This window comes from Myiozetetes cayanensis, unplaced genomic scaffold (assembly GCF_022539395.1).
Source record: "Myiozetetes cayanensis isolate MyiCay16 unplaced genomic scaffold, myiCay2020 scf10, whole genome shotgun sequence".
In the NCBI taxonomy this organism is placed as follows: domain Eukaryota; kingdom Metazoa; phylum Chordata; class Aves; order Passeriformes; family Tyrannidae; genus Myiozetetes; species Myiozetetes cayanensis.
In genome coordinates, this window is record NW_026086605.1 from 26,164,256 (window position 1) to 26,181,769 (window position 17,514).

Consider the following 17,514-nt stretch of genomic DNA (forward strand, 5'->3'; position numbering starts at 1 on the left):
ATTCATTTGGTACTTATCTTCCACAGAAACACAAGAGAGTGAGTTTACTGGCAGGAGCATTTGACAAAATGCTGAATTTTGAAGTGAGTAGTCCCCAGTTCAGCTATACATTAGCTAAGCAAGTGCTTAACATAAAGTATGTACCCTCTGAACTTCAATAGGTCTCAGAGTGCGTTGTTGAATAGGAATGGGATTATTCAAATACTTTCAGATAAAAATTGCTGAACTGGAGCCATATTGCAGAGTATTTGTGAAAAGTTATTTTCCAATTAGGAAAGGCAAAATACCACTGTGTGATTTGTCTGTGCACTACGAAAATCTGAAGATTGAATTTTATCTATTAAGTAGTCATTTTGAATTGCTCATAAACAAGCTTCCAAGAATTGTTAACAAGAGTGTAAAACCAAAACAAAATAATTTAAAAATTAGGATGTATAATCATAGCACATGTTGTTTTCTGCTTTCACATATGTCTGACTGCAAGTCATAGCTCTTCAAAAGCACAAAATAGATTGCAGAAAATAGAGAGTTCCTAGTCTTTCACAAGTTATGTGATCATGTGCAGTGCAGCATGAATTAATCCTCATCTATATCAAAAATTTGGTATTAGAACTTTGCCAGTACTGCTAATAGCGATTTACCAATCCAAACTGAAAATTTAGAAGGCAATCTTGCATTTTTGCTCAAAAGACAACTTAGGATAGCATAGAGGAATAATAGATTTCCACAAACTCTTCAGGGAAAACACCTCTAGGATTATAAGAGCTGTTGCACACACCACTTGTGGTTTGTTCTCTGTTGTGGAGAGTATGTTCACACTGCAGATCATGTAGATGTGCCTGAGCTGGCTTTAAACTATTCATTTCTAATACTGATAACTGTTTTGGATATATTTGCCAGTTTTCCAGGAGGGTTTGGTAACCCATTTTTGGCCTGCTCTACTGAAGCTGCAGTCATATTGACACCTAACCTATATGAGCAGCTCAGGCATTTCTACAGAAGCTACAGTGCCATCAGGACAGAAGTGTGCTTCATTTTGCAAGTGCTGAAGGAAAATGTACCTGTTGGTATCATCAACACTGGAAGAGAAAACTGGTGTTGGAGCTGGTCTTACAGGGCCTGCCTGAACTGTAGGTTTCCTGGGAGCTTAACAAATTCCTCGTTTTCCTGTCTTGTCAGTGCTTACATTATTCTGTAATATAAAAGGAAGATAAGAAATATGTAAATTATTATTGATATAAGTCTTGATGCTAGATATATGGACCTGTGGTGATGATTCAAAGATTGTAAGATTTTTTTCATATATCTAATCTCCCTAGTGAAAACACTGACTATTGAATTTAGTGTTTTGCACAGGGGTCATGCCAGAAGTACATTTACTGTAAAAGGACAGCCAGTTAAGAACAATAACCTGTTCCTATTTAAGGGAGTACTAGAAGTCCCGACTACTTTTGCTTTCTTATTGTGAGAAAGGCTATGATGTCTCTCAAAATACAAGTAATGCAGAATTTTGGCTTTTTCTATCTTAAAATATTTGTGCTAGACTTGATCCAGACATAAAGTTCTTATTCCTAGTGAGATGGTTCAGAGCCAAAGACAGAAATATGAAGATTCACAAAATTCTATTATAAGAAAAATCTGGTACAGAAATAGAGTCCAGATTTACCTTCAGACTTTGAGTGACATTCTCAAGATAGAGAAACTGGTGGGAAGTGTCAGTATGGGAGGATGGTTCATGTGACACACATTACTTTGTCTGGAGTGTAGTGAAAAACCTTTTTGCAGGTTCCTGACTGCAATGGCTTTATCCACGATACTATTTCCAGTCACCAAAACCAGTTATTCGTGCCAGTGGCTTTGATTATTTGCCTGCAAAGTCCCTTGACAAGTCAGAGTTTTAAAAGTAACTTAGGATAACATAGCAAAGCAGGTTCACAGTAGAAGCTGTTCTGGATGACTTTGAAAGATAGGGGAAAGAGAGGAATGTTTCAGGGAATAACTGTAAGGAATGGGAGAGGGAGAAGGTCAGGACTCCAGTAATGAGAAAAAATGGGATTGAGAGACCCTATGCATCCCTATGGTCAGTGATAGAATTCTTCAGATACCTCACCTGGGAAATTTCAATAAAAATTCTTCTTAATGGGAAAGACATGACTATATAAATATATAGATATAAATCTAAAAATCTGTATATAGCCTTCCCCATCCTGACATATATACAGACACAAACACATATGTACATGCATGCATATGTTCATAAATACAAATACATACAATCCAAAGGTTTTCTGGAAGTTGAAATGTTGGTATTTAACAGTTGCAAACTGTGCTACCTCTCCCCATAGTTTTGTGATAAGAAGCTTTACAGTTTGGGAAAATGTAGCCCAAGTCATCAGCTTCTGATGGTACAGATTTATTAGAGAGCAAAAATACAGTAGGAATGTCTGTTGAAAAGAGTGTCTGTTGCTGAGGAAAGTGGGGCATGAAGGTAGTTTGCTTTTTTCATTGCCAGGCAGCCTGTACATCAGTAGAAAAGAATCCCATGAATCTCCAGGCAGCCTGCCCTCAATCTGTATATTGTGATTGTGGCAATGACCGGTTTCTAAATGCCTTGCCGAGTTGCATTGCACTCATCTTCCTTGCAGTCTCTCCTCGTGCTGCAAACACAAAGTTCATGTTTAATGTGGCCATTACTGAGTGCTTTTACAAGGGATAAATCAAAGAAATGTTGTAGCTAATATACTCGAGCCATTGAAGTAGCGTATTTAAATGACATTATCTACCCTTAAAAATGATGACCTGTGAAATAAATAGTGAAGTCTGTTACTCATGTTTTCTGTGCTATACAATTGTTTGTTACTTGGTTTATCTCAAAATACAGGGTATGTGGTTAAGTGAAACTGAAATCCTGCCAGTTGTATACATGTGAAGCATCTATGACTCATTTACTATGCTATCTTGATGAGCTTTCAGTTCTATATATCTTTCTACTTATGATAATATTATATAAATCTAAGCTTAAAGGTCTTTTCTCTTTCTCTCATTTGCCCACAAGGTTTTATTTAATTTCATTTGGCTTTGAGTGCTTTTATTGCTTGATTCCAATACACCTTCTCATAATTTGGACAAATCGATTTATATTTCTGCTTGCTTTAAATTGGGAGTGTAAACCAGAGGGATGCAAACAGCCTAATGAAATGCAACTGTGTTATATCATGCATTCCTAGTCACAGGTACAGTCACAGTGGAGTAAGAAATAGCGTGTGCACTTTATGAACTGGGTATGATCTAAGGCAGGATAGTCATGGCAGGATTGCTAATTGCTACTGGAGGCAATAGCTAGCTTCTTTAGTATTTGCTTCACTGGATGTTAAGGGTTTGTTTTGCATTGGAAAATTTTGCCTGCCTGCAGTTATTTGTGACTCAAAAAATCATCTAAATGGGGCTTGAGGCACCAGAAAAGAGCTGATACATGACGAGTATTTGCAATACAATTCTTGGTGCATTTAAGTTATACCATTTCAAAGACAGGATTGTTAGTACATTAGTTTAAAAATGAAGAAACTTTAGTAAAAGATACCTGACCTGCAGTGGCTGGAACAGCAACCCTCATTTCAGGTTGTAGAAATGGGTAACTCCCTGGTCATTGCCATTGTTAGGTGTGTATTAAATCTTTCAATAGAGATTCTCTTTCTTTATATACAATTTCAGAGACTGAAGTGTGAGACAACCCCAACCATAGCATCAGCATGCCTTTTCCAATGGTTACTAATTTATCTTTTGTTACTGATGAAACCATTTTTAGGCTGAATTTTTGAGTAGGAAACTTCTGTGACTACAAGTACTGTGACAAAGATAGCATATGCTTTTCAGAAAGAAAACAACACTGACAGAAAATGCAACCTACTTGTTAGTTTCAATAATTGTAAATTTTGGGAGTACCTCCTTCAATTCTACTTATGTTCATAGAGGCAAAGAATTCTGTTAAACCCAAACTTAATTTAAAGCAGCAATTAAAATCCTTTCTTGGAACATAGAACTTGATGCAGTGCCAATGGAAAAGATGTCCTGAAGCAGAATTTCTCTTATTACAGCCAAAGCAAGGTCAGATGTAATCACAGTATGTTAGAGGCTCAGTTATTGCCAGTAGTGATCAGATCATTGATATCTCGAGTCTGGCTGTCTTCTTCTAGTGGTAGAGCTGTATTTGAAGCACCAGGAATGTCATCCAGCCTTTGGTGCAATGCATTGTAATTTATACATCCTTAAAACCAGGTCATATAGGAATAAAGGTAGTTAGTTGTTCTGTAAGGAAAGGAGTAAGTAAATGGCTGTTTGTCTTTCTAAAGTCTCTCCTCCCCAACCTCCCCATTCGTTCCACCCAGTGCGCCGCTCCAAGGCTGCAGATGAGGAGAGAAGCCACAAAGCGCGCAGGGCGCGGGATGAATACCGACGGCAATCGCTGCGTGCCATCCAGAAGGGAAGAGTGGCTGGCCTGAGTAACTTGTTCCAGGGGACAAACCTGAACAACGACCAGGAGATAAAACTGAACAACAATAGTGCAAGTCCTTTGCTCTCTCTCTCTGCAGCGCCCAGGTTGGTTTGTACAGGAGTGACTTTGAAACAGTTTTCTGTTGAATGGCTCCCTCTCCAGTTCCCACCATCTCAATAAGCTGTTCTTCAGTCACTGGGAATTCTCAGTCTTGCTGCTTCGCTGTGACCAGAAAAAGAATGTTTAAAGGAAAACAAAAACATGTTAATGTAAACTAAACACCATTTGTTTTTCAGACAGATTTCTTAAAATTCACACACAGAGAGATGAGTCCTTGAAATGTCAGTATTAAATCAGTATGTGAGGCTGTGGCACAGAGAAGTCAAATGGACAAATTCTTAGGCAAGTCTTAAGCCTCAAGCCTAAAATTGCCTGGTGCTTAATAGCTCTATTTTACAGAGAGCTGTCCTAAGTTTCAGGAGGTTTTAGGTTTTTGTTTTCTTTTCTGGCCAAATCCAGCGTCTTTGTTATTTATTAATCTTTCATATGACTATTTAGGGAGCACCAGAAATTGTAGAAGAGGAACAGAATTTGAACTGGCAGATGAGTGCTAGGAGGCTGACTAATCACTCTCCTCTTTTACTGATTGTTGCTTACACCATTAGTTTGGCTTCATGTGGTGATAAAGGCAACGTGAGCACTGACAGGATGGTAACATTAAATTCTAAAAAAACTAAATAATCCCAGAAACAACTATCCAAGCTCAGAAAGAAAAGAGTCCTATTACATTCTTTTTACTTCCCAGTCAGTGCAGTACCACTGATACTCCATTGTTTGGAAATGTTTTCTGGAGTTCTTTGCTCTGCTGTATTAAGGCATAGAAACTCTCCCGTAACAGCAACCAAAACTCCCAGTTTGAGGAGGAATCAGAATTTCACTTTGAGTGACCAGGATCTTTAAAGTTACCATCAGTTTAATTTGTCAAAGGAAGTCTCTCATTATTTTCCCAAACTGCTTAAACTCTCCTTCAAACTGAAGTAGTAAAAACACCAGTATAAGTGGCAAATTTTGAGAAAAGACAGTTCATATCTTTGACCTGAAGTTCTGAGTTCTATCGTGAAGTTATTTACTATAGAATTTGGTGGTGCTAGATAGATAATTTCCAAAAAGAACCTAAAAAGAAGCTGAAAAGTATTTCGATCATTGTCCAGCTCACATTCAATATTATTTATCTGTTTCTAAGCTATGTTTATACTGCAAAAATGAGGCAGTAATTATTTTTCTTATCTATTAAGACTTCTTATTGTCTAGCCATGGCTTGATTGTGAAGTTGTCAAGAAACTTAAAAGTTACTTTTAACAAATGCTTGAATATTGAATATACATAAATGTGTACAGTTCAACTCCTCACAGCTTACACTGGTATGGAAAGATTTTACTTTGCCAGTGCCCTGGGAGGTCAAGGAGAGATGCACACTGTGTTGATATTTACCGTAGCTATGAGACAGTTTTTTTGCCTCAAGGGAATGTAGGTTCAGTGTTACGTCTCTAAGTTTTTCAACATGAAGTATTGCTCCTTTAGTGTTTTACCTTGCCTTGTCATTTCTTTTAAAAGCCACATGGAAATAGTATTCTTTTATTTTTGCTTGAGATATCTCTCTCTTATTTCTGCGTAGCTATATAGAAAACCATTTGATTTTTTTTTTCCTACTGTCTCTTTTACTTTGCTGAGCATTCTCCTCCTGATGAAACTCTTTGGCCTGCCTGTTCACTTTTATCCTTTTGCCTACTGTGGTGTTTTATTTTTACTTCTGTGGCTTGTAGTTCTTTCTTCCTGCCCCTATTGAACAAGCTTGAGCACAGAAGCTGTAGAGAAACTGACACAGTAATTTTGAGATTTGGCCTAGGGCAGGAAAAATTATGGATGTGACAGGTTGTTCAAAACTTAACTGAATTAGAGAGAAACGAGTTAAGGAACAAGAATGGACTGTATAGCCCTGTAATTTAAGGGATTTTTTGTTTCTTTATATAATGTATTGAAAAACGAGAAACAAGAAACGTGGTGTTTGTTTTTTGCTTTTTTCAGTTTGTATCTGTAACTGAATTCTCCCTTCCCCCCCACTTATGGTTGTACCTTCAAATTTTACAGTTAATTTGAAGATACAGTCAGATCTACTCACATACATTCATGTAATTCAGCAATAGCTATTACATTCACTGTGGGCTTCATCACTTGATATCAATAGAACTAGTCACTAGTTTAAGTAACAGCAAGATAAGCTGAAAGGAGGACTCAGCTGCATATCACCATACTTGAATTTGATGTGGTACACCTTACACCTTATTTGTGGCAGTTGTATGGATCTTCCACATATTTTATCTGATTTGTCTCCTACTATCAGAAATACACAGAAGGTGTAATGCGTAGAAAGAGTAAGGGAGGCATTCAAGTAGAGAATGCAAAGGGAATATGTGGGTTTAAACAAAACATTCCCTCTCTTGTGCTTAGTGGTTTGGAGACACAATGTATTATAGCTGATTCTGATTTAGAATTTCTTGCCAGTGAAGAGGAGTATACTTTAAGTAAAAAAATAAAATTTGCACATGAGTGTTTATCTTGGAATAAAAACGTGGTGGAAAAGGAAAATTGACTGAAATATCCATTGCATCTTTTGTGATAAACTGGTTTTCAGTTTAAGTTCTGTGCTTAAAAAATGTCTAAGGTTCCATTGCAAATGTAAAAGTCACAATATTGTTGTTTCCGTAAAAACTCAAAATACTTTTAATAGATTTTGAAAAGGTTTAAGTTGTTCAGTGAGTTATACTGAACAAAGTTACACTGGCCATTTTGAAGCTGTATGTGTTGTAAATGTGCAAAAAAAAGATAATTAAAATTTATATTATCTCTTGTTTTTGTGCACTACTAATTCTCTCTTTCAATGCAGTAACATCTGGGAGCGTCCATCCCGACCCTTCTCCCGAGATGTCATCATCCGCTGGTTCAAAGAAGAGCAGATCCCCCGACGTGCTGGGTTTGAGAGGAACACCAACAGGATTGCTCAATGGTTTCATGGTAATACACTGATTCTTTATTTCTTGTATAAGAGAGCTGTGAGCATATGCTCTGGAAATAAATGTTTCCAGCTTTCATCCCAAAAAAGAAAGTCTACTGACATTGTGAAACCGAGTGCCTGTTAAAACAAGATTTTTACATCTTTCCTATTAACAGCACATGATTTTCCTGTTTTATCTTTTATGATTAAGTAGACTAATTTGGGACTCGTATCACCAGAGTTTTTTTGAGGACTATTTTGGCCAAAATATACTTGCTGTAAAATAGCAAGCCAAGCAGGAGTAGTGAGACTGAGATAGGGTGAGAAGGACTCCAAAATAAACTGGGGAATAGTGTAGTGACGACTGACATTCAAGTTTTTAACTTTCTTGATTTGCAAGAAGGACTTAAACTTATGTATGTTTAATCCCTGCTGTACTTTGTAAACTTTGGCAGCATTTTTTCTGTCTTGCTTCCTTTAGTAAACAAAAATTATTGAATTTGTTTTCTCAAAAATAATTGAAAGTGTGAGATTTTAGACAGTTTTCATGAAATGGGAAAAAACCTCTAGTACAGATCCATAATTTCCTGAGTGTGATTGAATTCCTATCTCTGAGACTTTTACTCTGTATAAAATTTGTTATCCAGCTAAATCTTTGATATCAAATTCACAGGTAAGAGATTTTATTTTCATAGGTATTAGCAGTGATCTTTATACTCATTATTCTTAGACATTAAACAAAAAACAAGAAAGAATTCTAGCTTAATTGAGAAACTAGAAAGATTTTAGAGTTAAATCTCAATTTTTTTTCTTTTTTCATTGCTGCTTTTGGTCTTATATAGCTTTGTTCAAAGCACCAAGCTGACCCTGATCTGATTCATGGTTCTCTATGCCTAAGACGAAGATGTGTGGGTGTTCTAAACTGAACCAGACAAGGAAGATTTCTAAACAAGTTTAGTGTTTTGTGTATTTCAGATTTTTTTTTTATGATACACAAATCCTTCTGTGTTAAAAGACATCAGTAAGCTGCTAGCTGCTAGCTTCATTGGTTTAATTAGTCCAAAGACACTGGAGTCAGTTATGTATAGCTTGTAAATGCTACATACTTCCATTTCTTATGAACAACGATGCAGACACGGTTGTTTGTTTTCTTACAGAAGACATTTGGTGTGGTTGCTTTCTGAGAGACAAACTGATTAAAATTTCATTTGTGGGTATTTTTCAAAAGTACTTTTAACCATGATCTCTCTGTGTGGTCCAACGGTAAATGTTTTCCCTGCATATGGGAAGTTGACATCCATGTGCATTGCCATAGGTAGTTATGAACGATAATTCACGCCTTAAGAAGGTGTCTGGGCTTGAGCTAATGCGTGTGCAGTCTTTCTACTAATTTCAGTGGCTTCTGGACTAGTCTGTTAATCACTGCAAAAACTGAGGCATTCGTGATTATTCTTTAGTTTCTCAGACTGTGCTGTTCATATCTCAAACTGTGACTGTGCAATGACATTTATAAAAGTGAGCAAAGTACCTTGTTCCTCCTTCTCCCACTCAAGGAGCCCGACAGAGATAATCAAGGCACACTCCCAGCCTAAAGCTCAGTGGGTTTACTTGCAGGGATCCAACTGAGTGCTGCTTTGGTCCCTGTTTGCTGGGTTAGTTGTTTTGGCTTCTGTAGCTCTGGTCAGGTTCATTGTAACCGTGGTGATCAATGCAGCTGCCTTTGAACTCTTGTGCAGTGGTGGAATCCAAACATCAGGTTCTTACAGGCCCAGTGCTCAGTGTTTGGCAGTGTTATGAGGTGCCTGTTACATTTTGTAAGGTAGACAAACTTTGAGGGAAAACAAACAAACAAAAGCATTGGAACAAAATATTAGGAAGTATGAACATATGAACATTGTTCTCCAGGAAAAACTCATATTCTTTTCATTGAATTGGGCTCCAATTTGAGGGCATGGGGAAGTAGGGAGGAGAAGTCAACCAAACTCCTTTTGATCCTGACAAAAATCATTTTTCTATTCTTTATTTACTTCTTATTAGAAGTAAGATTTTGATTTCTATTGTATAGACCTACTTAGCATCTTCCATGTGTTATTTTGTATTATATTTAGGGTACCAGGACATTATCTATGACTTTTTATTATTATTGTGTATTTTAAAAGTACAGTGAAATTGTATCTGACTTGTATAAGAAATTTGCAACACAAATGAAAGCTGTTCTGCAAAGCTAAGAATTATGACTGACAACTTGAGCCACTGGGGCAATTATATAATCATCATTTGGATAGGTGGATGTTTCTGTGGGAAGAACTGCTGCCTAATATTCACTGTTGTCTAGTGTTGTGCTGACAGGTTCTTAAAACCTCAAGCATCTCTCAAAAAAGGTGTAATCAGGTCCTTCACATCCTTGAATAATTTCTGTATTTTCTTACGTCCCAGTTTTGGACAATAAAATGGGAGCTGCATATTCTGCCTCACATTAAGGGCTTTTAAAATGCAATGCACTAAGAGAGCTATTATACAATACTGAGAAACTAGATATTAGTTTCTTACAGAATTACATGTTTTTTCTGGGGTCAATAGACCTTGGCTTACCTGCTTTGACTGTCAGCTTGTTCAGATTTTTAGCTAAATTTAAGCATTAGCCAATTCACTGTCTTCAAATTGTACTACGGACATATCATATTTTCTAGTTATACAGAGATTAAAGCCTTGAGACAGAATGTGTTCAGCTAAAATAAGGAAGTCCAAGTAATAATGCAAAAATGTCTTTATTCTTATATATTTGTCATATTTTCCACTTCCAGTCATCAAACTGATCTGGGTTCTGTTTCAAAACGTATGTTGTCTGGGGCATTTTCATGGTATGGGACAAAGGGTAGCATGTGGCATGCTTAATGTACCTGACGTTTTCCTTTTGTCTTCATTTGAAGAATCACTACAAAATGTTTCATTTGAAGCAGTGTGGTAAAACCTGCAGTAAAGTCTTTAAAATCTGAGCATTTCCTTCTTTATTCACAAAAAGTTACTCCTTAAGTGAATATTGGCTTCAACTTCATCCATCTCTATTTGTCTCTTGAAATTATAATCAGTTATGTGAACTCCAGCAGATGTTTTTAGCTCATTTTGAATAGCCTTTACTGTCTTCTTGGTTAAAAAAATGGACATGGTAAAGATACAAACTGTAATGTAGAGCTGAATTATGGATGTAAATTCATCTTTTTGCTATGTTTGAATAGTATATCCCTACCAAAACCCAGGTCATTTACCTCTTCAGTCTAGAATAACTTTTAAAAAGTTTTTAAAGAAAAATAAAATTTTAAATATCTATTTTTAAATGGCTTTTATAGCTTAAAACCATGTTTAATCCTGTCATAAATCATAAAATGATATAATCTGGATTGGGAAGTAATGAACCTTATTTTAAGGGAGCTTATGCTCACTTTGTGGCCACAGAGCAATGATGCTCAGCACTTATAATGCTAAAACAAGGAAGAACCAGAGCAAACAATTAAGGTGTCACTGAGACTTTCTTGGGATAGAAGGTAATTAGTGTCTATATCTCTTGTACAAAACAGCTGTTTCTTTTGTACTGTTTAATAGTTGCCTTAGGTTTAATAGTTGCCTTAGGTTGCCTTAGATTTGAGTGAAAAGAATTATGGCTTTGATTTTTTTTTTACTATGAGAACTAAGAAATTGGTCTAAATATAATTAAAGGTAAATTCTGCTCAGTTTGATAACCAGGAAGTTAATAATTTTACTGATTTCTTACCTGCTAATTGATGAGTATGGGCAGATGAATCAAACATCTTAATGTTGTATCAAGTTGTAAAATGTTTTAGTCAATCTGAATTCAAAGCATTCTGTGCCAAGATCTGAGTTTGGGGTATGCTCTGAAAGTCAGAAAGTAAATTGGTGCTTAGGATGGCAGGTTTGTCTCTCGGATGGGCTGAAAGGGGAGAAAGGCTCATTTTTTGGCCAAGTTTAACTTTGAACTGGATTTTTTTTTTTTCAAACCGCTGCGTGACCCATGCCAACTAAAAGGAAAGTTACCATCCTTCTCTAGAGGTTGAAGAGTTTTGCCAAACTTTACCACAGACTCTAGCAAATTGAAGTTTTCAGTTTACTGCAGGCATAAAACACTGGGAATAGAATTCCATATGGCGAAAAAAGTAGAGGCCCCTTCCTCCCATAACTGTTTAACAAAAGGCTGCTGATGGCTGAAACAGGCAGCACTTCCATTTGTTTCCTTCATCTTTCGTTTTGTCCTTTAACCTTTCTCTTGTGCTTGAAATCTGCTTCAGCACTTTTTTTCCCATTCCAACTAGTTTATCAGCTGTTATTTTAGATAATTTTGATATTTTCAGCTTCAGATGTTAGGCTTTTCACTCTCACATATTTTGTTCTGCATTTTGATATTTTCCATTTATAACACAGCAGCATTGCTCTTTGCAAAGGGTGCTGATCTCGAAATATTCCCCTATTTTAGTTGAAGCCAATATTTTATGATAGTTGATGTTATTTATCTGCAGTATAACAGCAATCTTTCAGACATGTAGTGAGTATAATACAGAATTTTTTCGCTGCCTGTCTGTGGGGTGGCTGTATGCACGTTCGCTAAGCATCTGCTGTAGCACTATCGGATCTCCACTTGCCTTCAGGTTGAAAGGAAAGTTCAGAGGCTGATATCACAGATCTGGAAACATGAGGTAGTTGCCCTAAAGGTTGTACCTTTACAAGGTAATTGCAGTAGCATGGATCCTATTGTGGAGAACTATTTTATCACGGAAAGCCAGACTGATGGTGCAGTTACTGGCCAAGGGAGTGCTGAGCTGTGAAGAAGCCGATCAGAGCAGGTTGAAGGGTGGACTGAAAAATGCTGAGAGAAGCAGAAGCTGAATGATCTTTGAGGTCAGGGGAGCCAGGGAAGACAGTTTTCAGTTTAATAGGAACACGTTGCAGATATTTACAGATTAAGGTTTAATTTCAGATGGCTGATATTGATTTCAGGAAGAAACTTGTTTTTAAGAGGAAAATCTAGGACACCTAAATTATGACAATGCTTCTGCAAATCAGGTGCTCTCAGTAAAGAAGTCAAGGCTTAATATTTCTAAAAGTCTACTAATTATGAGTCCTTTAACCATGGTGGCAGCACTAGGCATATACATATAGCTGAACTGTGGGAAATGAGCCTTACAAAATACAGCTTCATTGTAATATTTTCTAAGGGACACAGAAATGGCAGTGGTTTGGTTCAAAAAACATGTAACAGTAAAGAAAGTTTGCTGCTTTGAGCATAGAAGCATAATTTTTCTTCTGCTCTTGAACTTTCCAGTTGTTCAATGAATGCTTGTTAGGAAGGTGAAAAGCAAGTGTTGTAAATCCAGCAGAAGTACAGCCTTCTTGATATTAATAATCTATTTTCTAATTCCTTGCTTTATCATTATTTAGCTTTTACTTCTCTTTGAGAAAGTGCACAGATAGAGCCTCTGTTTAAGTGCCCCAGAGGTCTGGGATTTTTTCACTACTAGAGTTGTTGTTGAAGGGGTATTTTGTCAGGAAAAAAAGATACAAAATCCTGTTAAAAATCTGAATTCATTGAGAGCTTTCCCCTTGTCTTCTACAGGACTTGAAGGATGAAAAAAACAACTATGTGCAAATCTTGCTATTTGAAACATTCTGTGTCTGGGAAACCTCTGGAATGGAATCTGAGAATTCCTGACTCAGCTAAAATAAAAATTGTGAATGACAATGTACCTGTTATCTTGCACATATTTGCAGGACAGCTCCACAGTCTCTAATTTATGCAAGCAAATGAAGGAGGGACAGAGTGAGATAAAGAGTTACACAATATCAAAATTTATTTTGAATCATTGTCTGGGAAAGAATAAAACAAAATGAAGACTTTCAAGAGAGTAGATTTAGAAGAGGTTATGTCTTACTCTCTTCATCAAGTAGATTTCTTTGTTCTCTACCAGCCTGTTCTCAAAGAGAGAGGGCAGACACAGCTGTGATCAACAGTTTGAATATCTATAAACACTGTGGCTTGTGACTGCTGCATACAGGGGGATACAGCCAGGTCAACGTGGGTTGCTGGTTATTGCCACTCAGTTGACTTTGTGTAAAGCAAGTAATGCCATAGTCATTTAGTACCGATCATCATCCCTAGTCTCACCATCTCTAATCTGTGAGATTTTCTCAAAAAACTTTATTAGGAATGAGTGTTACCTTTGTGGGGAATCTTGGCAGGAAGAACAGTTAGGGGGCAAGTTTGGATGCCAAATTACACTCTCATCACGTGAGAAAATGGGTTGAGGAGTTTCATTAGACCTAAGTGGGAAGGCCTGTGCTGCTGTCACCTCTATTGTCCCCATTCTGTGGTTAAACAGGGCACATCAGTTTCCAGAGCTGCTTAGTCCTGTGCTTTTCATCACTGAAAAGCAGGCACAGAATGATTCAGGCACAGAATGATGATATTCATATCACAGTGGTGATGTGGGATGAATGAGAGCCCTCTGCTGTATTAGCTAAAGGAGCTGCTAAACACTCAGGGAGGTTGGAAAGTCTGTTTTGCATTTGAAGGACTGAAGGACAGGCTCACTCCAGTTTGGTACCATCACCTTTAAATAGTAACAATACTATTTTTGTATTACTATTTTGTAATTTTATTTTATTTTATTTTGAAATAAATTTTTATAACCTACACATAGAGATTTTATTGGGGCACAGTACATGAACCAGTTTGTCCTTGCAGCTTTATATATATTCTCTGTATGGGTGGATTTAAACACAGCTGCTAGTAGAGCCAGTATTATTGTCATGATTATCTGTTTACTTACTGTGAGGTGGAACATAATTTTTTTTGTATTTTCTGTACATATTCTTATCAAACATCTCCTGCATGTCATGGCAGTATTTTTCAAGGATGAGACAGTATTTGAAGTTAAGTGTTGAGGTCCTGTGGTGGATTCTGGTACTTGAATTATGGATGTCTCAGCTTAAGTCAGACCCATAAAAAATGGGGAAAAAACCCAAATGCTTTCTCAGCTTTAATTCAACTCTAAGCTTCTTCCTTAAGAAGTGAGAGGTGTTTTGCTGTTTTCTGAGAAATAAGATGATCCTTCACACACCAAGTGATTCCACTTGGGTCATAATGATTGTTTCAGTTTGCCAGTTCTTTTGAAGGCTTTGGAATTGTTTTCCTCATGCCATTAGAGTTCCAAAGTGTCTACACAGACAGGTTATTAGCAAACAAAATAAATGTTTTAGACTCATGGCTCCCCTTGGAAGCAAGCAAAGTATCAAAGTGAAGTAATGTGAGCTGTAACATGCTGCAAGGAGAAAGGAAGCACAAAAGAACAGCAGGGAAATTTTAGAATGAGGCAATTGAATAATTAATGTAAATAGGCTAATTGCTAATGTGAAATGAGCTTTCTTACTCTTCTACAATACATTGTCCTTCTTGACTGCTTTTTAACTGGAAGCTATATTCTAAAGATTAGGCATGTTCTAAAGATAGAAGGCAGCAATTTTTTGGAGCAGATTTTGTAGACACTAAAAATCAGAGATAATAAAGAACATGTGACCATAAAGGGGAAACAGTTTTGATGTGTTAACAGCTTCATGGTCACAAACAAGTCAGGTGCAGAGCCCATAAAGTATAGTGCTAGTTAAAAATAAAGTTAAAAAAGTGTCTGTTCAAGTTTGTGTCAGACAATTCTTTACATTTCTGAAGAATATACAGCAGTTTTTTTCATAGAGTTTACTCTCAGGCAAATTTACTAATGTCTTAATGAGAAAATATTGAAAGTCAAATTGTTTCGCATCCTGAAGATGTTTTGCCGTCTTTAGTTAAGGCACTTTTAAGATTTTCTTCTCCATCTGCTACTACTACAGTGTGCCATAGTGAACAATTATAATTTTTGTTTAGTAAACCATGGTGGTAGATTATTGTATTTACCTGCAGTTATACATTACAGTTCTGGCTCTCTTTTGAACTGGACTGTGTGTGAGTTAATTTTTCTATTACTGCAGTTCCTTCAGGCTTTCTTTATCACATTGCATAAGACAAAAAAAGAGAAGTGTTTCTGAACAGAAAGCTATGCTGTTAGTGTTTGGAAATAAAGACATTTATAAAACCCATGTGATATAAGAGCATGTGTTATTTGGAAGAAATCATATCTAAAGACATAAAGCTGATGCTTTTACACAGAATAAGGAATGTAGGAATAAGGAACAAGTCAAAAGCCCTGACACCTACAAAACTTGTTTATGGTAAGACTGGAAGAAATTACGATGACTGTTTATGGGGACCAAAGCAAACAGAGAAGGCCTCGTTCATCTGTCCAGCAGCCTGAATTGGAGCTGTGGTGCCCTGTGACATATATTGCAGTCTGGTCCTTACCTGCAGGATCATGCTTTCTCCTCTCAGTGCCAGCTGGTGTGTGTGTTAGTTGATGAGTTTATCCATGCACAAGGCACACTTAGATATCAGTCAGAACCAGCATGAGACATTCAGCTCGTACTGTGTATCTCTAAGTGCTGTGTCTGGGTGTTTGCTGATCACCCCCTCTGGCATACCACAGGTGTCCTGTGTAGAGCCTTGTTAGTCTTGGATGAATTGCTGATATCCTGCTTTTTGTTAGTCCATATCTAACTGTTTATCCAGCTCTTGTTCCCATGCCAGCACACTTATAAGAATATGCTTTCTGTTTCATAGGTGTCATTATATGGTTTTTTTCAGCTTATGATAGACTAAGTTATATTTATTATTTTACCTGCAGTATTTTCTGTTCAAAGCACAGCAAACACCTGCAGACCCATGGTCAGTAAATCTCACTGGTTTCCCAGTAGATGGATGCCTTACTGGTCCTTCTGTCTTGCTGCATTAAAACCGCAGTCCTATTGATCCAGCCCCAAGGGGAAAGATTACAAGTTATTAGTTTGACAGCTCCTTTAAGGTAATACTGTATTCCTGCTAAGCATAGACAGCTCCCTCAAACAGGGTACCAGCAGGTATTGTGTGTAGTCATGCAGGGGTGAAGCAAGGGGCTCCGTGAAATTATGTGACTGGTTTAGCTTGACTCCAGTTCATCCAGTTAGGAGCAGATCATGACATTTAAAGTGGTTTCACCACAGGAGATAAACAGTAGGACATGATACGAAAACAAAGGGAAGAGGTTTCTGTGACTCTGTAGGCAGCTAACCTCTATGTGTGACTTCGTTATGTGGTGCTGGCATGGAAGAAGAATGAGGTGGAGTGTGGGAAATAGAAATTTGTCCTTCCCCTGCAAACGTTAAGGGAATGACAGCTCCCTTCCTTCCCTCTGCTGTTTCAGAAAGGTCAGTTCTTTCTTATCCTCCCAGCCTTTCAGTGAATGAGACTGTCAAATCACAAACTCATGAATCTTTTTGAGAGGTAAAAGTCTAAAAGAGCTGTGCAGATTTGCTCACTGATTAACATTGGCTCTGACTGCTTCATACCCTACCTCTCTATCCAAGATTAGCATCTATAATATAATAACAATAGTTCTCAATCCATGACAAGGGAGACTCAGAACTAAATTATATATAATTCCACAGAACATTCTTGCAGTGCTGTTACCACTGCTTCTCACAATTGAACACAGCAAGGATCTTACGTGAGTGTGTGTGGCTATTGGAAACTCATTCCAGTATGCTTAATAAAAAGAATCTTTTGTACTTGAAGTGACCTGCAAACATTTATAGATATTCAATACAAGCTACAAGAAAATAACAGTTCATTAGTTATGGGCCAGAACTTCCTCCCCTCTTTTCAGTCTTAACCATACTACTGTTTACAGGGTGGGGAGAGGCTTTGAGATCTAAGATGGTGATTGCAACAAATTATTCTGCATAGTAGCTGTTTGTGTCCAGTTCTCTTATATAAACTGGAATAGTTTCATTCATGACATTTAGCATAAATGAAAGACTCTTAATTCTAGACTTTGAA

General features: G+C 37.1%; 1 protein-coding gene across 2 annotated transcripts in view; it reads left to right on the forward strand.

Annotated features, from left to right (window-relative positions):
• The window catches only part of SH2D4B (SH2 domain containing 4B), a 62,032-nt gene that overhangs the window by 26,732 nt on the left and 17,786 nt on the right, over positions 1 to 17,514 (forward strand). For both annotated transcript variants that reach the window (XM_050305458.1, XM_050305459.1), the window contains exons 5-6: positions 4,386 to 4,596; positions 7,437 to 7,564. In XM_050305458.1, the coding sequence (XP_050161415.1) occupies positions 4,386 to 4,596; positions 7,437 to 7,564 (339 nt within the window). The remainder of the gene's footprint in view (positions 1 to 4,385; positions 4,597 to 7,436; positions 7,565 to 17,514) is intronic.